The sequence below is a fragment of the Podarcis pityusensis genome (genome assembly GCF_964106645.2).
Source record: "Podarcis pityusensis genome assembly, chromosome: 4".
NCBI lineage: Eukaryota > Metazoa > Chordata > Lepidosauria > Squamata > Lacertidae > Podarcis > Podarcis pityusensis.
The window spans coordinates 79884424-79908602 of record NC_138027.1 but is presented as its reverse complement, the minus strand read 5'-3'; the positions used below and the strand labels follow the sequence as shown (position 1 = coordinate 79908602).

The 24179-nt window shown below is 40.3% G+C and overlaps 1 protein-coding gene across 8 annotated transcripts in view; it reads left to right on the top strand.

Annotated features, from left to right (window-relative positions):
- MCF2L (MCF.2 cell line derived transforming sequence like) overlaps positions 1-24179 on the top strand; it is a 117769-nt gene that overhangs the window by 15865 nt on the left and 77725 nt on the right. Inside the window, exon 1 of one of the 8 annotated variants that reach the window (XM_081002959.1) lies at positions 3534-4146. The exons of 6 other annotated variants lie outside the window; for them this stretch is intronic. In XM_081002959.1, coding sequence (XP_080859085.1) covers positions 4068-4146 — 79 coding nt within the window. In that variant the 5' untranslated portion in view covers positions 3534-4067. Of the gene's footprint in view, positions 1-3533; positions 4147-19512; positions 20620-24179 lie in introns of those variants that run through there. One more of the 8 variants, XM_081002956.1, reaches the window with a different exon arrangement.

Sequence of the window (24179 nt, the reverse complement as noted above, 5' to 3'; positions counted from 1 at the left end):
TTTGAAAAATCCATTGAAACCAGACATTATAAGTTCATTTTAGTCTGGGTACTTCGCAAGTCTTTGTGGCTTTGTTTAATGTTGTGTATTTTTCTCAGAAACAAAGAAAAAAGCTTCTATTCTCACCCTGGATAAATTGTATTATATTATACACATAGGAGAACTCAAAAGGTATACAGTATACCATGTACATACTTTGGTTGGATATAATATTACTGCTGATTTTGGGATAGGGTGGGGCTTTCAAATGGTTTTCTTAATACTCAGGCTGCAACCCTAGACAGAGGGTCAGACTTGACTACAGGGGATCTGAGGTTCAAAAAGCTGTAGATGATAAATGTAGCTGCCTTCTGGGTTGTGATCCAAGCAGGACCGCTGGTAAGGCCAGAATATTTTAAATCATCACTTTGTTGTTTGACATGTCTTTTGCAGAGTAAAAATCTGGACTTGAATACCAACTGGTATTGAGTTTTCTTCTATTCGCTACTTACTGCATCAGATTAATTTTCTTAAAAGGGAAAAATAGCTAAGGCTAAAAAGGAAATAAATTTCCTGGGACTTAAAATAGTTGAGGCACATAAATAAAACTAATAGTGTGCTGTGAATTATGGATTCTGCCATCAGACCAGTTGAAAAATCCCACAGTTCACCTGCCTCTGGGTACTTCAAGTTTGTGTTATTTGTTGTAACTTCTGCTACAGTAAATGGAGAGTTCATTACTTAAAAGCAGTGAGGCTTTGCTCTTGGGTTAATTTAACTACCGTGAAATGGAAAATGTGGGTTTGGGTATCTTAAGAGGTTTCCTGGTGAGATTGCTGCCTTCGGGAAGTGGAATTTGTTAAGAACATGTTATTTATAGGAAGTACTCTGTGCTGCAAGAACTAAGATTAACATATCCTAGTAACCCATAAGGACAACAACAAAAATGCCTCATTAACGTTTGCAGTGTTAATCCTCACACTATTTGTGATGCAGGGACCGGGGCTCAAGAAATAATTAGTGGATATTTGAGCAAATCAGGCCAGCCTTCCAAAATTTTCGATCCAAATAGCTATTGAAGACACAGGTCTTGCACTTAGTCTGCATTCCTGCATGTGTGCTATCTCTAGTTCAAGGAAAGCCCATAATGCAGGACCCACACCATGCAGGGCTCCAGGTAACCTACAAAGGGTTGCCTATTTTTGTGGTTCCTCGTCACAGCCTTCCCACACATGGGAGCAAAAATCAGCTTGCATTCTGGTTTTGTAGAGGAAGGGTAGGTTGTTGTTGTTGTTTAGTCGTTTAGTCGTGTCCGACTCTTCGTGACCCCATGGACCAGAGCACGCCAGGCACTCCTGTCTTCCACTGCCTCCCGCAGTTTGGTCAGACTCATGCTGGAAGCTTTGAGAACACTGTCCAACCATCTCGTCCTCTGTCGTCCCCTTCTCCTTGTGCCCTCCATCTTTCCCAACATCAGGGTCTTTTCCAGGGAGTCTTCTCTTCTCATGAGGTGGCCAAAGTATTGGAGCCTCAGCTTCAGGATCTGTCCTTCCAGTGAGCACTCAGGGCTGATTTCCTTAAGAATGGATAGCTTTGATCTTCTTGCAGTCCATGGGACTCTCAAAAGTCTCCTTCAGCACCATAATTCAAGGGTAGGTTACTCACCCATAATTCATACTGAGTTGCCCTACAGCTTTCATAATTCCTGTTGGCTATTATGTGCTAATGGGAGGTGGAATCCAACAACTTCTGGAGTTCACCATGTTGTCTACCCCCTGGTTTATGCAGCACTTGACTGCTTAATCTCAGTCAATTGGTTTCAATTTTCTAATGTTCATAAATCCAAAACTAACATAGTAAAAAACGGCTTCTAAGCAAGGTATTTTATTTTAAATGTAGTACTTTAAATTGTTGTGACTCTCCTTGGGACCTTAGGGTGAAGGGCAGGTAATAAATCAAATTATCATCATTATTAATAATAATAATTTAAAATGTGGCTTTTGTCTTAACTAAATAGTGCTCATCTGAAACAACATGGCTGTTTTTTTCTTTTTTGCAAAGATCATAACACTTCCGCCTTCCATTGCCCATCTCAAACTATAAATTTTCACCAGCACTGGGCCAAACTGCCTAGGTCAAGTAAGGCCTCTGCTTGCGGGAGTTTCTAATGTGAAGAAGAGGGAACCATGGAGTCCCTGGGGAATTTATTTTATTTTTATTTAATTCTAATTAGATTAATTAAATGCTGTTTTGTATTAAAACATTTTTTTACCACCCTCCATGAAAAATTCAAGCTTGTGTCATAGCAGTATTAATGGCCAAGGGATTATGTCCAGGGAAACACACAAGCTTTAAGAAGGATGTGGAATCTGTTGTCTATGTTCTGTGAAAAGAGCAATGCTGAGAAAGAGATCTTTGTCCTCAGTAAATCAGAAAAATTGAGCCCAGGTCTCATTCTAAATCACAGACTCTTTCCCAGTCCTTCCCAACCTTTTTACGGTTTAGCATGCTGAGTTACAGTGGAAGGAGTGAGAAGAGTATATGTGGCCAGCGTTGTACCTTGTTAAGACCATCACAGGACTATGCCTACTTGAGTCCACCATGGCTTTTGACCTGATCTTACTGACTCAATGGCTGAGACTCTCTCTTAGCTGAGTAAACTTGAAGCCATTCTTAAACTGAAGGCAGGGTTTGAAATTAGCAGGGCACCAGGTGCATTTTGCTCCTAAAGATTCTTAATTGCAAGCACTTCCAAAAGTCTGGGTGCCATATTTTGAGCCTAGCTGACACTCAAGGATTACTGAAATGTACAGTCATACCTCGGGTTGAAGTATCTTCAGGTTAAGCATTTTCGGGTTGCGCTCTGCGGCGACCCGGAAGTAACGGAGCTCGTTACTTCTAGGTTTTGCCGCATGCGCAGACGCTCAAAATGACGTCACATGCATGTGCGGAAGCGGCGAATCACGACACGCGGACGTGGGTTGCGTTCGCTTCAGGATGCAAATGGGGCTCCGGAACGGATCCTGTTTGCATCCAGAGGTACCACTGTATGTGCTTTGAAGCCTCGAAGTATATATTCAGGATAGATAATACATTAAGGTGTTTTAACAATGAAGAGTAGAGTGTTTTGAAAACTGAAGTACGGTACCAATATGTTTTATTGTAAACACCCAATGAAACATGTATTAACAATTTCTGCTAAAAATGTGGTATTAACAGTGTGTCACTTATGTGAATTGCATATTAATTCATGCTTATTAAAATAATAAATAAAAAGTGTTGCTGACTGCCTCCCCCCTCCCCCAGTGATGACTAGACAGTCTATTTTGGCTCCCACAACCCAGGTCCCAGAAGCCATTTGGCTCCTAGCTTTTCTATCCCAGTTTCCAACACTGATTTAAAGACTTAAGGGATACAGTACAACCAAATGTCAATAGCACTTGACCCACTGGATTTATGTTTTCATTCATTTCATTTTATTTTAAAAATCCCAACTAGGCAGAAATTTAAAAACAACAAGTATTTCATCTAAACTAGGCTTCCCTGGCTGCTTCCAATGGAAGGGAAATTCTGTGTCCTTCCCTTTTTCTGTTCAGAGCTGTATTATCTTTCAAAGCTGTGCTAGCTTTCCTCTTTTTAAGGAAACAGCAGGCAGCATCAGTATAGATGTGCTGCTAAAGCAGCGCAGCGCTGGGATGTGCTTTAACTCTTCCAGCCAGGGAGAGCTGGCTAATGAAAGCTCCGTGTTAATTCTGACATCTAATAGCAATTCAGCGTGGGAGCAAGGCTGGGTGGTGGGGTTGCTTCATGGAGGAGGGGATAACTTTTTTTTTTTTAAAGCGATATTGATGTAATTATCATTCCTGACTCTGCCTCTCCACAGCATCCCTCCTGTCTGTGCATTGCGGAGGAAGGGTTCTTGCACCTCCTTTTGAGCTAATATGGAGAAGGAGGGTGGGGGGTGTCTGTGTGCAGTAACTGAAATGCCGTGCTGTTGAAGCAGTGCTGTAGGTCCCCCCCCCCCCCATAATGTTTCTACTTGATGATGGGGAGAAGAATGCTTTCCTGTGTGTTGCCTTTGTTAGAGAATGAGATGCTGGCTAAAAACTGAAGAAATGGCTTTGGAAGAATTGGACTGGAGATTGTATGCTGTTTCTCAGCACACTGGTAGGAGGAGCTGCAGGTCTTAAATACTGTAATGTGTTTTTGACACTTGGTGTTTCTAATAAGATTTTTTAAAAAAAACCTGGTTGTAATTGGCATGATAATTACATATGTCTGTTGATGGAAACTTTATCTGCTGATTGATACTAGGACCTGACCTTGCCTGGAACAGTCTTTGTTAGCAAATGAAGGTCTGTATTGAAGCATCCAGGGGAAATGTACACTTGTTCATAGATGGCTCCTAGAGATCAGGTACAAACCATTGCGATTCTCCAAAGATTGCTTTATAAAAATACAACCTTGAAATTACTTGTGTGACAGAGGGATGCTGTGAGCTAATTTTAGCCTGGCTTCAGACCGGCTTTTTAAATAATGTTTTATTGCAGGACTTGTTTTCTGAATCAGGAAGACGGTCATAGATTCTTGAAAAACCTAATGATGTTTAAGGAATTTTATCATTGTTTAATAGCTGCTTAGTTGTGTCGGAAGTTCCAGAAGTTCCCCTATGCATCTTTCATGAAACAATTAAATGGGCAGGTGCTACGCTAATGTGTGTCGTGTGTAGTTTTGCATATCTGAAACTGAAGAGAAGATGTTGCTTAATTTGAAAACAAGTTTGCATTTCCCCCTGTATGTTCTTCACCAGCAAGCCAGGGCTTTGGAACAAGAGTTGCAGTCCAATCCATGCAATGGGAAAGGAGCTCCATCTTATTTCAGTGGAAGAAGCTCCTTTCCAGTAATTGAATCGTCTGTGCGTTATCATTTTGCATAAAGATTTTACCCCATACCAAAAATGCTTTACATATATTAGCCAAGTAATCCTTTAAACAAGCCTATTAAGTAGGCTAGTATTTGTCTTCCTGTTAATACACTACGTTGGGAAGGCAGCAGAGAGACAGCAGCCTGCCTAAGGCAAACTAGTGAGTTCATTGCTGAGCTGAAATTTGAACTACTGACTTGTTTGCCTGTGTTCTAACTACTACCATGGACCAGAGAGCATAGCAAGGATGGATGACGAAGGAGACTTTGTCACATTCATCCTTTCTCTCTAGGTTTACCCCCACACACACATCAAACATGGTAATCTGTGATGCTTTACAATAGCACAGGAAAGAGTAACATCACCCAGAAAGAAGGTTGGATACTGTACAGATTTTCCTACACCGACTTCTCCCCTTCCTTTGCTGTGTGAATAGGTATAAATGCCATACTGCTGGGGGTGGGGTAATAATATCCCCAGAGCCCTCCTCATATGTGCTATTAGTATAAGGACATTAAAAACATCCTACTTCCTTGTCATTCTGTGCTATTAATGTTGTTTCCTTTCTGCCAGGGTTCCGAACTGTCCTTTCTTTTTTTTCCACGAAGTATCTGAGATAATTAACAAAATGGCTGATGATAGTAGAGCTGTGGTGATTAGATGTATTAAGGATTTGCTTAAAATGAGCAAATGGCTGGTAATCTTCTGGTCTGGTTATCTCTGCTGAACGTTTTCTGTTTCTTATTGCTTTGTTGCTGTTAGATTTTATTTGTTATTTTTTCTTGGATTGTTATTATATTGTTGTAAACCACTCTGAGCTCTGTGAGTGCATTGAAAGGTTGAAGTATGAATCTTCCTAATAAAAACATTTCTTAACCAAGTATGTTCTTAAGTGTCGTACATTATTTATTAGTGCTAAGGTAGGGTTGTGTGAGCTTGTGTGCATGCGCTGTGATGTGGCTTCTACTCTTAATTTCTGATCGTGCTTTCTATCTCTGGGTGCACCAAAATTGAACATTAAACTCAATCTATGACTTGCTGCGCCTTGTAATACAGGTTTTGTGCTTCCTACCATGTAATATATTTTAAGCTCCCATAAAATATGTTGTGAAATGGAAATTTTGCTTTTATTTTTAAATTTCTACTTCCTTTTTTTTTAATTTTTATTAAGGTTATTTGAGCAGGACATGTTGAATGAATTAGATACTTAACAGAGTTCTTGGGGAGGAAAGTGTGTCTGTTCCAGGAATGCAAATATTGCAATAGGACTAAATCTAAGGACACAGTCAAGGTCAAAAGAGTTTTGCTTTTAACTTCTGCAAGACCTGCTACATAGATAATGCTAGAAGTCAGTGTGATAATTTTTTTTTAAAAGGCTTAGGTTTTTGGTATAAGCAATCTGTTTATAATAGGAATGTTATTTGTCAAATTCATAACACTACATATTCATATAAGCTCCAGAAACCTGCATTTCATAAAATGTTATAGTGCTAATTATGCAGAAATGGGTGTAATTTATCAGGGTGGGGGTGTGTGTGTGTGTGTACGTACCCAGTACACTGTATGTCAGGCATAGGCAAACTCGGCCCTCCAGATGTTTTAGGACTACAACTCCCATCATCTGGAGGGCCGAGTTTGCCTATGCCTGCTGTATGTGGATTGGGCCCTCTGAACCACTCACAAAAGAGGCCTCAGATTTGCATGGGCTTTGTGCCATATGCAGATTTGTGTCCTCTTTTGTGGGCAGAGTGGAGTGCTCAAAAAATAAATAGTACAAAAGTCTTACCCTGTTGAATTTCTGCCCTCCACACAGCTGTTATAAGGGTACATGAACCCCATAGGGCAACTCTAAGCTGAGGTAGTAATGGTTGCTGACATACCTGGCAATAGGGCCTATTACACACAAACATACTTTTGAGCAGACATGTACAGCGAGAGAAGCCATTTTGTGTATGACCAAGACACACAGGACCGCTAACACGCATTCCATTTTCGGCCCCGGAATAGGGCAGAATGGGCTTACACACAGCCACTGACGAACGCGTTGACCTGGAACACAACCCCCATGCAAACAGGGAGTTGCTTGTATATCATTGTACTTCTTAGTAAAATGTCAACTGTACTGTGGTCTTTAGCACCTACACTAAAAAGAGCCATAGCCATGTCTGCTGCTAAGTTTTCAGTTTGCATTTGCCATTGGCTGGGAGCAGGGGGGAATACTTAACATCCACCTGCCGTTGTGTAGTAGTATTTGCAGAAAATTACTGTATTTACCACACAGTTTGCTGTAACAGTGTACAATATGCGTGCATATTGGAGTTACTGGGTGAAATTTCTCTGCTGTTTGTCTCCCAACAACTCTTGAAACTTATTGTGAAGTCATCAAAGCAATGATCATGTGCATGTGCAGTTGCACATGTATATAGTCTCTGAGTATACTTAGTACAGTGGTACCTCGGGTTACATATGCTTCAGGTTACAGACTCCGCTAACCCAGAAATAGTACCTCGGGTTAAGAACTTTGCTTCAGGATGAGAACAGAAATCGTGCTCCGGCGGCATCGCGGCAGCTGGAGACCCCATTGGCTAAAGTGGTGCTTCAGGTTAAGAACAGTTTCAGGTTAAGAACAGGCCTCCGGAACAAATTAAGTACCTAACCAGAGGTACCACTGTAAAATACCAGTACTGATTTAACAGCCTTTTAAAAGGTTTATGCACATTAAATATTTCAAAACAAATGAACCATTCCTAATAGGAAGGGAGAAATACCGCTTTCCCCCATATATCTGATTTTAATGACATTTCCCTCTTTCTCAGTAATGACCACACCGCTCCAAATTAATATAGACACAGCAGGTTTTCATTTTTTTCCAGTAGTTTTACCTCTGCCCAACCTCTAGTCACATGCCAGTAACTTGAAGTATTGGAAGGGAGGGGAGCATATGCAGAATAGAGCCTTACAGGGGTACCTCGGGTTACAAAGGCTTCGGGTTACATATGCTTCAGGTTACAAACGCTTCAGGTTGCAGACTCCGCTAACCTGGAAGTAGTACCTCGGGTTAAGAACTTTACCTCAGGATGAGAACAGAAATCGTGTGCCGGCGGCACAGCGGCAGCAGGAGGCCCCATTAGCTAAAGTGGTACCTTAGGTTAAGAACAGTTTCAGGTTAAGAATGGACCCCCGGAACGAATTAAGTTCTTAACCAGAGGTACTACTGTATTGATATGCCCAGTAGCACCAAACTATAATGGGGAAGGATACTTTTCCTCTTACTGCAAAAATCTCCAACTTTTCAATCAACAATATCAGCATCAGCTCCCAAACTGAATAGTAGCTGGCCCCTTCTGGAGTTAATGCTGCTGCAGTGAAGTTCAGCATAGAATCTAGTTGATAGTGCAGTGGTTTTAACAATATGAAGATTGCTGCGGCTGCACTACAGTCCCTATGCTTCTGGGACAGACATCCCAATTAGTTAACAGATGTAAATTACCCCAAAGGGGAAGGGAAACGATTCCATCAGGGAGTGGGATTTACATAAGCTCATCTCTGCTTCCAGTAAAATGCCTTGTGGAAGTTATATTTAAAAACCCATCCACATTTCACGATTTAACAAGTGGGATCTGCAACCAAAGGTTGCTGTAAACACCCAGCTCTAACAGAAGTTCTCCTGTTCAAGGTTCAGCCTGCCCACCAGCCAGCCTGCCTTTTCCAGGGGGAGCAGAGGGAAGCAAGCTAGGTGGGCAACTGGCTCTATCTGTTGTTGTTTAGTCGTTAGGTCGTTAGCTTCGTGACCCCATGGACCAGAGCACGCCAGGCACTCCTGTCTTCCACTGCCTCCCGCAGTTTGGTCAAACTCATGTTTGTAGCTTCGAGAACACTATCCAACCATCTCGTCCTCTGTCGTCCCCTTCTCCTTGTGCCCTCCATCTTTCCCAACATCAGGGTTTTTTCCAGGGAGTCTTTTCTTCTCATGAGGTGGCCAAAGTATTGGAGCCTCAGCTTCAGGATCTGTCCTTCCAGTGAGCACTCAGGGCTGATTTCCTTCAGAATGGATAGGTTTGATCTTCTTGCAGTCCATGGGACTCTCAAGAGTCTCCTCCAGCACCATAATTCAAAAGCATAAATTCTTCGGCGATCAGCTTTCTTTATGGCTCTATCTAGTGTGCAACAATTCCTACTGCAGTGATGAACTCAGATGGCTGGGTAGCGGCAAGGAAGGAGGATTGGGTGGAGATGTTAAGAGTGGGGAGTGCCAAGAGAAATGGGTGATGGGCCTGAGTAAGCAGGCAGTTCAAGTGGTGTGTTTTGCACCACCTTGAGCCTCTGGACCAGGCTGAAGGATAGCCGCCCACAGAGCGCATTGCAGTAATCGAATCTTGAGGTTACCAGTGCCTGGATCACTGTGGCCAGAATATTCCTGTCCAAGGTCATCTGTAATTGATGTATCAGCCATAGCTGGTAAAATTCTAGGAGATTTATAATGATTTCTTCGTTGACTTCTAATGTACTAAGCCGTCTGTGATAATTTGAGATCTAAGACTGTTTTTAGACTAGTAATGTTTGGCAAGTTTTGCTGCCCTGGAGGTTCTGGTTCCTGTGAAATCTCACCTTTTGTAGCACTTCGCTGACTATAAATAAAACTTGTTAAAGCATATTTTCTCTTGGAAGACCCAAGTCATCGACCACATTAAAACCTCTAAGACTGGAGGGCTAACCGTTCCCTTGGATTGGCTTTTAAGGTATCAAACAGTTTCAGATTTACTCTTGATCTCATTTTAACACCTTGAGTTGCTTGCATCTGTTTTCATTGGCTCTTCTGGCTCTTCTGCATATTTCAATTTTAATGCAACTGTGCAATTCTTATTCATTCTGACACTGGCAATATCTCATGAGAACATCTATTTGTGTACATTCTCTGTTTTAAAAATTGCTGTAAGGATTGAAATAGGTTTTTTGTGCATAGAGGGTGATTGGAAGCAATAGGAACTGAAGTGCTCAAAAGTGTATTTTTGTACACCATGATCTGTTATTAATTTGGGATCTAATCCAGCCAATTCCTGGTCAGTGCACCAATGCTAAATGGTTGTTCCACTCAGGGTTCAGATTTGGTAATTTGCAACCCAAAGAGATGGAGAGAAAAGTGTGATACCGCAGGCTAAACACTGTAACTGAAACGAATCAAGTGGTTTATTAGTGTCCAGTGCTTCAGTTTAAGGCTTATTGTTATCTGCATGTTACTGTGAAATCTGGAAAGGATAGCAACTTAACACAATGGAATAGGGAAATAAAAGTTCCTATGGTTTAAAAATGGTGTAAGAATTGCATTACAGTTGAGTTGACAAAGCAATCACAATTTTCTGTTTCAATCCCATCCTAACTGAAGATTTGGCCTTCCTTCCTCCAGCCCATCTTGTTGAGAATTTCAAAGTTCCCTAGCATTTTGGAATAAAGTTCATAGTTAATCCATCCAGGGCTGTGAGCCAGGATCTTGTGGCCTTCAGCAGATGAAGCTGAGTTGAATAGAGAGCAAGGAAAAGAGAGAAGAAATAATCCTTTGAACACCCTTTATACTGATCAGGAACTGAGCCAGGAGGATGGAATTTCCCATCTTCTCCGTTAATTTAATTACTAATGTAGGTGAACTCACATAAAAGGTAGACTATGGATTACCATAATCTATCTGGGGGGAATGTATGATTGCGACCCTTGCTTTTCCAGCACATTCTTTGAAACGTTTCATCAATATTTATAACTCCTTATGCATTATCATGCTGCTGTTGTTGTTTTTTCTCCTTGTCTGCTTTAGTATATTTCCAAAGGACTCATGCCAACCTATTTATGCTGATAAATACGGTGTTGTCTTCAGGCTCATCATCAAAACAATTTGCCAAAAAAAGTGCCACAGAACTTGTCATCCATTTTGGTCCTTCATGGATATTCTACTACTTGTTGCAGATAATGGTTCTGCAATACTTAGCAGGGTCTAGATTAATATCTACTGTTAAATTGCTGGGAGTTTGTAAACAGTTGCTTCAAGTCACTTGTACTAGTCAGATCCACCACCTTCTGCCTGCTGGGGGCATATTAGACTAATTAGTTTTGAGTTTTGTACACCTGATTGAATATCTATATCTCATTTTGTAGAGCATAGTTGACTATGGTGCATCCTAATGTATTTTGGCATGTTTCCTTCTGTGCTTTTAAAAAGCATGGCTTGGCTTGAACTTTGTAGTCAGGGAAGAGCCATGTTTGGCATTGACAAATGCATTTGAAGTTGCTGCCATCTGGTATTGTTTTCTGTAACCTTGGGGAGCTAAGACCTTGCTTTTCCCTTCCTTTTATTTGGGAATTTTCCACTGTTATATTTCCCATTTCTAAAAAATGCATTTTTTGCTAAATGTGACATAATGAATTGCTACACCACCAACTTGGGTGACTTCAAAGCTGTTATTACAACTTTTAAGAGTGTGGGGTCATACACTCTCCCTTGCTTGCTTGCTTGCTTGCTTGCTTTGTTTGTAAGTAGGGAAAGGAGTGAATTTAAACCATAAATTTGTGTTGCCTAAACATGCTGAATTCAGATTTGAAACTGTTTAAGACATTGGAAAATGTTTAATTAGAAATGTTCTATTACAGTCTTACTGGGACTGTAAAGGATTCTGCAGTTGCATGTCATGCTAAACTATGGTTTGTTTTGTTTTGGATGTTTGTATGTGATGCCAATAAAAGGTTTAGCATTTACAAGAATGAACTGCAGTAAGACTTTTGCGCTCTGCCCTTTATTCCTCTGGTAAGGCCATGATGAGATTGGAACAATAAGATTTTCTGTTAGTTTGGCATTACGTCTGAACCACAAGCTGTAGCTACTTTGAACGGGACTTTGTGAATAAGCTCACTTGTAACCCATGGTTTGAAGGTGGCTTGTTTCAGCAAACCATAGTTAAAATTAGCCAAAAGTTTGCCCATGGTTAGAAATCATGGCAAGCTTCCGTTAATGAAGAACAGAAACGAAAGTTTCCCAACTTCTCCTTATGGGCTTGCTGGAGAACAAATGGGGAGAGGGAGCCCATGAGCTGAAGGCTCTCTATGCCTTCTCTTTTTAATACTAAACTATGACTAAGTGTTTCACACAAGCAGGATCAGAATGTGACCAAATGTTCCAGGTTTCCTTTTTCTGTTCTAGTTTGAGTCTTTGCCTGTAACATGTTACTACTTCTCCTTGCCTCACGACTGCAGGCAAGCAACATATTTGATCCCCGATTCTATTTCAAAAATGTCTCACCTGTGAGGGCCAGGCATCCTATTGGTAGTTGCTGAAACAGAGCAGATCTGTTGCAGTATATCTAATAGAAGTGAAAATGTTCTCTGGACATTCCCTTACATGTCAGGCAGTGCCCAAATGACTTCAGACTTAAGAAAGCAACCACATTGGATTTTAGCAGCTTGACTTTGACCTGGGGTGGGATTGCAGACACCTCTCATTTTCTGCATTATTATGTATAGATTTATATGCCTCCCTTCATCCTGGAGATCACAGGGCAGTTTACAACATAAAAAAACCCAAAATACACAACATAATTGCCGGGGGGGTGTCTGTGCAAAATCTGACTGAAGTGGTTGTTGAATATTGACTTGGATCTGTGTGACTGAACAGAATACAGTCGTACCTTGGTTTTTTAATTTAATCCGTTCCAACGGGAGTCCGTTTTACTCCCGGAACAATTTGAAAACCAAGGCACGGCGTCCTGCATCCAATTGGAAGCCACGCTGGACATTCAACTTCCGAAAATTGTTTGAAAACCGGAACAATTACTTCCAGGTTTCGATTGTTCAAGAGCTGAAACGTTCGTGTTCAAAGGCGTTCGGCTTCCGAGGTTCCACTGTATTCTATCATATCTGAGGACCAACAGGCTACCTTGGGGTGTGGGTCTCGGGGAATGCAATGGTGGTATGTGAGGGGGTACTACCACAACTACTGCCTGAGGTAGCTTCCTCTGTCTAATTATAGGACTAGTTCTGATGTGGTTCAGCTGCAAGAAATGTTATTAAGAGATGAAAGATCCCAACAACTTTACTGCTGTTTCCTCTTACATACTTTATCGTTTTTTTCTGATCAAGCGTTTGAATTGACCAGATCGCCTGAGAATAATTGTGAAGAGACAAAACAAAATATTTCTTCACTTCGTTTATCAGTTGATGAACGATAAGGCTACAGTGGTATCTCGGGTTACAGACGCTTCAGGTTACAGACTCCGCTAACCCCGAAATAGTACCTCAGGTTAAGAACTTTGCTTCAGGATGAGAACAGAAATTGCGCAGCGGCGCCAGTGGGAGGCCCCATTAGCTAAAGTGGTGCTTCAGGTTAAGAACAGTTTCAGGTTAAGAACGGACCTCCGGAACGAATTAAGTTCTTAACCCGAGGTACCACTGTATCTTTGGCTACTAGCTGTTATGGCTATCTTCTTGTTCCACTGTAGCCAGGCATTGGGTGCATTTTGCACCTGGCTTTTGACCACTTCTGCCCAAGTGGATATGCCCGGGCACCAGGTTAGCTCCTGACATCTCCACCATCTGAGGATCATTGGTTCTAGACCGTTTTCACAAACTAATGCCCCATCCTGTAGAATTCTATCCGTTACATTTCATCTGCACAATCGGAATGAATTTTTGGAACCAAAAATGCTTTTTCTGAGCAGGTGCAAGAATGTCCCTGGATCAAGTGACTTTTCTCCTGTAAGTTCCCAGAGCCCTTAACCCAGTTCAAGGTTGCCGTATGAACTAGCCAGGTGTTTTAACTGATAACCAATCACAGTCAGTCCATCCTTTGGAAAACTAAGGCTTTAGAGTTGTCTTGCCCAAATATGGTAACTAGACATTCCATTTTGGCAGTTGCAACCTTGGTTTAAGGAGCCATTTGGCACCTAGCTTTGAGTTTCTAACACTGGAGGTAGTATATACCACATAATACCAACCGCTAGGAACTGCAGCTGGGAAGAGTGCTGTTGCAGTCAGTTCCTGCTTGCACACTTTCCTTGGACATTTGGTTGGCCACTGTGAAAACAAGAATACTAGGGCTAGGATGTGCCTTTGGTCTGATCCTGCAGGGCTCATCTTACATTTTTATGATTCATCTATGCACATTCTTTTTTCTTCTGATTCTTCTTAGAACTAGAGAAGAGGATTCTCGCGGTATTGCTTGTAAAGCTCTGCTGTCGACGCAGAGGCACATTATTTTGAAATGTGGTTTTGCCAAATAGAGGCAGTCCCAGCAGTCCTTGACCGTCAGCTAGCTGAATGAAAGTCACTTTGGCTTCTCCTTGTACAACTTGAATGAAAACCAGCTCCTTTAAACTCTGTAGACATAATGTCTGGTTCTCACCTAATCAGAACTGCCATTTATTTTTAGACACCTTTCTCACCCAAAGCTTTTTTGCTTCTGTTTGCTTTGCTTTCCTCTGAGGAAATGGCTTCTGTATCCTCCTCCTTTGTTATAGGATTCTCTGCTTAACTAATCAAGTTAAAACAAACGCAGGTTTCATAACTGTTTCATATTTGAAATTTTCCGACTGGGCTTTTTAATTTTTTTATTTTTTAAAATAGCTTTATCACTGTGTGCCCCTATTTTGAGACTTCTTTGGGGGTGTAGACTGACACATTCAATCTTGATTCTCAACTGTGTGATGTGGTAGTGCTTTCTGTTGCATTTAATGATGTACAAAAGGCCATAGAAATTCAATGCTGGTTTGTTTTTTATGTTAAAAAGAAATAAACTTGACCTGCCTTTGTGCAGCTGAGATGTTTTGCTAACTTTGCAGAACAATTGTGTGAGAAAAGTCATATTTATTTTAAAGACTTTATGCCATTTTTCTAAATATCAAAGCAGCTTAAGGAGTATAAGAAAGTAATGTATATACCATAAAACAAATACCAAAGACGTAAGTAGCATCAACTGAATCAACAAAACACCTAGCAACTAGCTTTCCAGGCAAAAAAAGCACCTTGCTACCTTTTCTGAAAGCAAGTAAACAGACTTTCACTTTACAATGGGAAAATCCTACATTCAGCTGTCTGCCAAATACGGTATTAAAATGATGGTGTAAAACAAATTTACTGTTAAGGTGGTTTTCTCACCTAGAACAAAAAGTGAGTAATATTTGTTACATTAATTATGTTTTGCAGTGTGGCAGATGTTCTTTTTTAAATCCTGTGATATTTAAGGAAGAAAATACTACCTATTCTGAAATATTCTTTGTATTTCTGGCTTGCTGTTTTAAGCGAACAAAGTATTTTGTTCTAATGCCTCCTTAATCAAAAGTGGGAGGGAATATGCTTTAGGGGAAAAAATGAGTTTTCACAATAGCAAATGTTCTGGAAGGTGTATAGTAGTCTACAAAATGGTGGATATAACACTTAAAAAGAGTTTTCAGTTCTGTTGCTTTGTAGTATTGAACTAACAGTTCTATAAAATCTCTTACGGAAAAGGCACTTTTTATAAATTTCACACTCTTTAACATAACATAGGTTAGTTTTCTATGGTTTACATTAAAGAAATGGCTTTGAAGGCCTGAAAGTGAAACATTGCCAGCTAGCACTTCTAAACTGATCCTTCTTATGCTTGTCTACTGAAGTGGCATGTGTGATTTACTTTTCATGCAAATCTTCAGTTTAGGACTAATCATAGATGACTAAACTAATTTTTACTTAGAACAAAAAGCATATTTGATTAAACTAAGCCAGCTAGAGCTGAACCAGGCATGCCATTTTTGCCTTGGAAATCTTTGCTAGAAAAAACTGGGATTTCACAAATCCAAATATATATCATTTGCCTCTTCACCAGAAAAGAAGGCCTGCTCGTATGCAGCATGGTAATTTTAAATTGAAGGAGATTTCTGCTATTGAGTATATAAAAGAAAATCAATATGCACAGATCGTTCCATGCGAAAATCAATTGTCTGAAGAACTAGCCTTCCAAGTGGCATTTTATATACAGGCCAATTCAGAGAATTAGGAGAACAGGCTGCAGAGAGCTCATGAAATGAACCACTCTTGCTCAAGCTTATTTTTATTTCATTTTTTAAAAAACCAATTATCTTCTCAAAAGAACACGAAAAGTGCATTTTAAATGGATTTGAGACTTTTATTGAAAAGGTAAAAAAAAGGCTTTCCCCCACTGTAGCTTGGTCCTTCAATATCCCTGTTGGTTTAAGTCTTAAACCAACTCTCCCCTTTGCACAGGGGACAGATAAGATCAGGTGCAGTTTGCTTAGCATTTCCAATTAACACGGTAGGATACTGCTGTCTTTCAAGCTGCTAATTGGCTTGGTGGTGGTTGGGCAGAGACTGAAAAAGAAATCCTGAGTGGATATATTTTTGAACAGTAGGAATCAGCAGCCAGAAAAATATTTATTTTCCCCCCCTTGATGTTGTCACACCATCTGTTTCCTTCAGATTTCTGAGCAGGCACAATCATTGTTGCGACAAATTTCTTTGCACCTCAGAACTCTTGAGTACATGAAATGAAATGTACGGCCAATTTGCATCATCACCATAGTTTAATGTTATGCTTTTTTTACAAAGCATGCCAGTAGGTCATCTTCTTGTGGAAACTAAAGTATTCTGTAATCTTCCATTTTGATTATCTGTGTTTTTAAGCTAACCATGTTTGTACCATAGAGATTTTTTTAAAAAAAGTTCTCACTGCTCCTGCCTGTGTTCAGGAATCACCAGCAGTCCTAGGTTTTACACACACACACACACACACACACACACACCACCACCCCTGCCCATTGCATTTTGGGTTGCTTTCTTACATTGCTTCACACAGCAGAGTCTGGTTGGGGATGTCTTCACCTGATGCCCATTACCTGATTTGTTTTCCCATGCCAAGCTCCAGTTCACTGAATCTGTCACCATTGCATGTGCCATCATCTGCACATGCTCAAACCAGCTGCCTGAAATGTACACACCTCAGCTTAACTGCAGCTTCCATCCTCTAATAGGATGGAAGCTGGTTTGAGGGGGAAGCACATCTAACAGGAGTATTTCTCAAGCAGCTACACGATATGTATGGATTGTGGCTAGCGTTTTGTGTACTCCACTCCAAACGCCAGCAGTCAAAGTGAACTGAAGCCAGAGTAAATGGCATTGTGTACATAGCCCTAGTGTGAATCAATGTAGAAATCTGCTTTATACAACACTATTGGCCCATCCACACCGTGGTCTAATCAGCAACAGATTGTCAGAGTGTCAGGCAGAGCTGTTCCCCAGCTTTACCTGGAGATGCCAAGAACTGAAACTGAACCTGGCACCTAATAGGAAGTTGCTACTGACGTGGAAAGTACACTTACCTGCAAGGTTTTGCAACCAGCAACACATCAGTTTGCAAGGGTTCCATATATGTGTTTGACTGTATTGCAAATACGTTGTGATAAGTAGTTCCTGAACTACTTGCCTCTTTGTGTTTCCAACACTGAGTGATCCTATGTGCAGTTCGTAGAGCCATCTGTGCTCTTCTAGCCAGAAAAACATGTTGTACATAGGAATCATGAAACTGAAAAATAAGTTATATCTCAGCCACAATGCATCTCATGTTAAAAACCGGAACTAAACCTTGGTCCTTACTTGAATTATTTCTGTCAACTTGTTGTTTTGTAATTCAGTAAGATACTACTAACCAGATGTGCAAGGTTTGTTGGTTGGTTTATTATTTTGCATTAATTTAGACAATAACAGGCCAATCACAGTGATTTGCTATTGTGAGTAAATTCTGTTTATATGTCATATTTATCTAACTTTTCATTTTGTTATACCATAATCTTCATTTTTAAAGTGGGGGAGGGGGGAGAGGTAGAAGAGTGAGGCAACCAAGTTCAGTTAGTGAGTACAGAAACCATTTTAAAGATTCTTATTGGAATATTGGAAGTGTTTTCAAGCTGGACCTCTCTTCACAATGGATATTTAAGAACAACTGTAGGAACAAAGTGACTTTTTAAAAAACTGCTTTTAACTACTTTCTGCGATAAGTCTTGTGTTGAGGAACACATAATAATAATAATAATAATAATTTTTATTTATATCCCGCCCTCCCCAGCCGAAGCCGGGCTCAGGGTGGTTAACAACAATCAAATAATCCCACATTCTAAAAACATTCCATTATAAAATTAATTAAAATCAAATTGATGGCAACCATTAAGCAAACTTCTGTGCAGATTGCCAGAGGAGAGAGTCAGGCTGCGCCCTGACCAAAGGCCTGGTGGAACAGCTCTGTCTTGCAGGCCCTGCGGAAAGATGTCAGGTCCCGCAGGGCCCTAGTCTCTTGTGACAGAGCGTTCCACCAGATTGGAGCCACAGCCAAGAAAGCCCTGGCTCTAGTTGAGGCCAGCCTAACCTCTCTGTGGCCTGGGACCTTCAGGATGTTTTTATTTTCAGACCGTAGGTTCCTCTGTGGGACATACCAGGAGAGGTGGTCCCGTAGGTACGAGGGTCCTAGGCCGTATAGGGCTTTAAAGGTTAAAACCAGCACCTTAAACCTCCTGATCCTGTACTCCACCGGGAGCCAGTGCAGCTGGTATAGCACCGGGTGAATGTGATCTCGCAGCGAAGACCCCATAAGGAGTCTCGCCGCAGCATTCTGCACCCACTGGAGTTTCTGGGTCAGTCTCAAGGGCAGCCCCACATAGAGCGAGTTACAGTAATCCAGTCTGGAGGTGACCGTCACGTGGATCACAGGGGCTAGGTCAGGGCGAGAGAGATAAGGAGCCAACTGCTTAGCTTGGCAGAGATGAAAAAATGCCACCTTTGTTATAGCTGTAATCTGCGCCTCCATAGAGAGGGAGGTATCGAAGATTACACCCAAACTCTTAACGGACAGTGCTGGCGCTAATTGCACCCCCGCAAGAGATGGGAGTTGCCCCCTCAATCCCATATCATCCCGTCCCAGCCAGAGGACCTCTGTCTTCGAAGGATTTAACTTCAACCGGCTCCCATGTAACCATCCAGCCACAGCTTCCACATGCTTAATATTCTCTGACGAAGAGTGTTATTACATTCCAAAGAGCTTCATTTAGTTGCCTTTGATTGTGCATGGACCATACGATCCAAAAAATACCTTGGACTCTGTAAGCCACAAAGAAACAGCTGAGTTGCTTCGTGCATTGTGGTTTTCCTGTTACTAACTGTGATGAAAAAGTTTCAAAATACATATACAAATGCATATGTATTACAAAGTGTGAAGACTGTGTTTCTCAAATTGTTAATATTCGCTCCTGACTCCAGTGTTTTGTTGGACCTGTACATAATCACACTGCACAGTAGTTGTGAGCATCCGTGTGCTGTTGTGGGAAAATACGAGTTATCTGAACACACCCACAGTTAAGTTAGCCAAATGTCTCTCACAGAAAGGGGTTCTTGCCAAGTAAAGCAACATAATCAGTTTCCCGCCCCCCTCTCTCTCGTCTGTATTAAATAAGATGAAGAGACAATGCAGAACTTCCTGGTATGGTTTAAGACAGCAGTGGTCTCCCTCCCTTCCTTCCCACTGTAATTTGTGTGTTATTTGAATTTCCTTGGGAAGTGTCCTCTTAGCTTTTTCCCTTTTGAATGCTTTGAGGAAAAAGCCATTCTGACTTTGAAGAGCTCAGCTGCAGTATCTTCAGTTTCTTGGGGCTCCAGCAGCAGTTAAAAAGAGGACCTGTTACAGGAAAGGTGCATAATTTGTTTATAGCATCCTACTTAGCCTTGCTATTTTATTCTGCCCTGTTGAAAGCAGCGGAACAGTGCAAACTTCAAGGAGAGGGGAAGAGACAAACCTGATGGGGCAGATGTGGGAGCTGAAAGTTTAGCAATTTAAGCAATAGATTTCTGCCTGGCTGGCTGCTGACATGAATCTATGAAGAGAAACTCCATGTGCCCTTCTACAGTGGAAGCCTAAGACGTTGCTTGGTAATTGCAGAATACCCCTGGGCATTAAGAAGGAGATTGCAAATATGTAAATAATGGTAGAGGCGATTTGGAAATGAAGGAAAACTCTCTAATATTGTGGGAGAGCTATGTGGCAAGGAGATGGACTATAAAACTGGTTATGACCTCTTCTAAAAATGATGGGTTCTGACTGAAAACACACCTGGATCCAAGAACAGAAGTTAGCTACTCAGAAATTTCTGTACAGTATTATTTCTCATGTAGATTTCTGGCTTTACGTAACAGCTACTGAAGAGGAGAGGCAGTGAATGTGTTCCGTGCATCAATATATTAGTTACATTTTGTAAATTACATTTAGCAGTATACAGTGTAATTTAGGTGCATCAAGAAATTATCGCTGCGATCAAAACTGGAGTGAATTACCGGCAGTTAAATCTGCCAAGTGTTTTATTGTTTCGTTTATTAATGAGAAGTGAAATACAAAGAGTTACCCTTCATCTCCAAATGCTAAAGTCCTGGACAACTTTTTTAAAATGCTACCTTTTTAAGTAGCACTGGAGTGAACATTAAAGGCTACAAGAAAAAGATATTGTGGGTTCTCTTTGTATGAAACATTTTTTTAAAAGTTTCATGTGGCAATAGCACAATGTCGCAACGTGGATATGCAAGAGAAGGACAAGAAAATCCTTTCCGAATTCTGCGCAGAGTGAACCACGTCTTTCACAGTGTTTCTTCAGCAGTACAGCGGTCTCTGACAAAGAGGCATGGGCGAAATTACCCACGCCACGCCTATTCTGGTAAGATTTGATTTCAGAATAATCATTTGTAAACAATGTTCCAGAGTATAAGTGTCTGACTCACATGGCAATTCTTGTATGTGCCAGACACTTTACTTTTACTACATTATTCTTTTATTTTATTTTTAAAAGCTCTCAAAATACAGAAACACCTTCCTCAGTTTTAGTTCACTTGTAATAGCACAACCTTATTTAATGGTCCCAAATGACGCTAACAAATAAAAAATATGTAGTTTTTAAACAAGTGAGTGTCTGTTCAGTATAATATATATTTTAGAGTTTGTAGGTATCGGATCAGGTTTTCCTAACCTTTTAATCCTAGTGATTGAAATGGCATTTCAATGGGCCTCAATGGATATAAAAATATTCCACCTATACTTTTAGTCACGGTATTATGAGCAATGAATGTCACCCTTTATGTAGTATGTAAACTATGCATTATACAAATAATTCTTGTTTAGAAAGTAATTGTTTGTGGCAATGTACATTTCACAGTCTGGAAAAAAGTACATGCAATTAACCCCACCCAACCTTTCCACAAATGTCAGATATTGTACGTGTCCTGCAATATAACAGGAGTGCTTTTTAGATTTCATATCTGAGGTGTGTGTAAGTAAGAGTCCATCCAAATACACCTTAACTTGTGTTTAGTACTTAATTGCCTTAAAGGCTTACAATAATTGGTGTAGAGACAAAGCCACCAGGAGCATTTAATTCAGAGGCTGAATGGCAGAGATAAAAATCCATCATTTGCTTCCAGTTCTGAGTTGCAATCTTGTTTACGAAACTGGGTTCACAAGTGACCGTAATTTACATCTAGGACTACAATCTGGGTAGGGTTTTGTTCAAAATATTTGAACTGTCTTTGCTCAGTGACCTGCTTGGGGGTGGGGGGAGGAAATACACACATACATATTGGCTTGGTTTTGTCAGCTGACAAGGGTATGGTGGCTGTAAATAGACCTAGGACAAATTTCCAACCTAGGATTTGTTTTAATGAATTTGACTTTTTGCACCACTGATGAAATCACATTCTGCTATGAAAGACGAAGCCCTATTTTAATAGGCACTGCCTCATATGTTTAGCAGCAATTTTAGACTGTGAAAATCAGAATTGGTTTTTATTATTATTCAATCAGGATCATCCCCACCCCCTCACTATTAGTTTTATAATAGGCTTTTGAGAAGCACCTGTTGATCTTGCTCAGGAGTGAATTAAGTCAACCTCAAGATCAAGTACTGAATAGAGATTAACAGCTGCTCCTTTTAACCTCTGTTTTAGAGTAGGCCTGAGGTTCAAAGGATGTGGTACTGTTTCACGAGGTTGTGTAAGGTACCCAGTTCAGTAGACTCCTTTTGTTGCTTTGAAGATAATAGCCTTATTTCAACTGTCTCTTGCAAATGTGTATTATTAGTCCCTGAGTGTGTTTAAATCTGATTCTCACATGGCTGGACAGCAGGTACCTTGGAATAATAAAATATCTACTCAACAAATTTGGCTATGGTTTTGGCATAATAAAACACAGCCAAGTAACCTTGAAGGTGCATGTGATTCCTTCATTTCATACTAGTTTTGGTAGGTGTGTGTGTCATTCTGTAATTTCTTACCCAAAAAAATGGAGAATATAGTGCTTGCACATTTTGTCTCATATTTCAGGTTCTACAAATGCTAGGAACTCCCTTTCTATCAAAAAACAAAAGGTGGGAATCAGGAGTATGAGTCATTGGTGGGAGGGCTACCCCTACCCCCATTGAACTCTTATGCATGTGTAACATTGTTTTGGCTACATGACCACACTCAATGCCTGCAGGTTGGAAAAGGAAGGGATTCTTTTTCTTGCACTATATTCTAATGATAGTTCTTTCAGTTCTAGCATTTTATACATTTTCCTCCATCATGAAAAAAAACCAGTCGTTGCTGCATAATTACAGTTCAATAAAAGCAGTTAATTTACATATTGTCATTATATTTTTCCAAAGGTTCAGGAAGACGCTCAAGTATTTCCTGAATAATAAATATGGTTTGCCACCAGGTAACCTGCCTCACCCTTTGCAAACGCAGCAAATTACATTTGATAACTCTATTCACATTGACAGCGAGTGCTCCCCTAGGACAAATGTGTTTCTATTGAAAACATATTTTCCTGTCTGTGTTAAAGTTTACACAAGATCACTGAGCTGCAATGTATTGACATTAGGCAGAAGCCCTTGTGATATTATTTTAGGTGCCTGCTGAAAAGGTTTTTGTGCTGGCAAATCTACCCAGACATATACTTTAGTTACCTATATTTGTTTTAAAGTTTTACTGATTTTTTAAATCTTTGTTTCAGTGATGTTAGTTCTATGTATATCTGTTTTTTAAATTGTTTTGTAGTTTGTAGCTGTATTTTATCTGCAAATTTGTTTGTGTACCGCCTAGAGAGCTATTTAAGTGGTTCATACATTTTCTAGATTAGGTAAAGCCAAAAATATCAGTATCTTGTACTGTTTCAGATCTGAAGCCTATCCTGAAGTTTTAAAGGCCTGGTTTGTAGTAACCCAGTTGTTAGGTACCTCTGCTTTATGTAAACATCCTGGGTGACTATAGACAATTTTATAACTAAAGAGAAAATAGCAGACAGCAACAGTGGGTGGTGGTGATGGAATTGCATAGTAACTTTGTCCAACTTCTGATAATAAAAAGAACAAAGGTCATTCCACACATAAAAAGTAAAGCCAGATCAAATAAGCATCTGTTGGAAGAGGAAATATTTCGCTGCTTGTTAGATTGGGTGAAGATGCATTGTATTGCGATTTCAGTAAAAGAAATGGAAAGCTATAGTATTTTTTTGAGTTGCAGCTCCTGGCTAGTTTCTATGGCTCAAGGTAAGTAAAAGAAATTTGATTTTGTAACAGAATGTGAGGATTGAAAAGTTTATATCACTTAGACTCGCTTACATGGCAGGTAACAGGGCAGATACTTGTAGCTTCTGGCATTTGCTGAGCTGAATTTTTACCATGCCATTTTCTTCTAATAATTTACAGAGGCTTCATTAATTTTGCCAGAGTACAAGACCAGAGGTTACAGGTGACTATTTTTTAAGGGGTTCCAGTCACCACAGGCCATGTTGGCAAAAACCTTCATTTGAGATGGCATTTTTCTGTGATTCAAGGAACAATTGTGCCCATCAAGTATCTGTTTGGGGAGTATAAATCCATCTAAACCCCTTCACTGTGCAATTGGGTTCTTTATTAAATAGAAATAATGTTTTCATTCTTTGAAATACTGTTTGCAAGGGAGTACCACAGGTTTAGTCCATAAGCTTAATAATGCCATAATTGCTTTACTGGGTTCTAGATAAGAACCAAACACACCTCAATAATGAGTTGGGATGAGATTCTGTACTACAAATTAGGGTAAGAACTACACTGCTTCATATTCATACAGAAATGTGGAAATTTTTCTTTGTTGTTCTCCAAACAGGCACAATGCCACAGATCTACCCTTACCCAGGTCAAACTAGAGTCCATTTAGCCCCTACTATACATTCTAGTGAGTTCTTCAGGGTTTCAGAGGTATT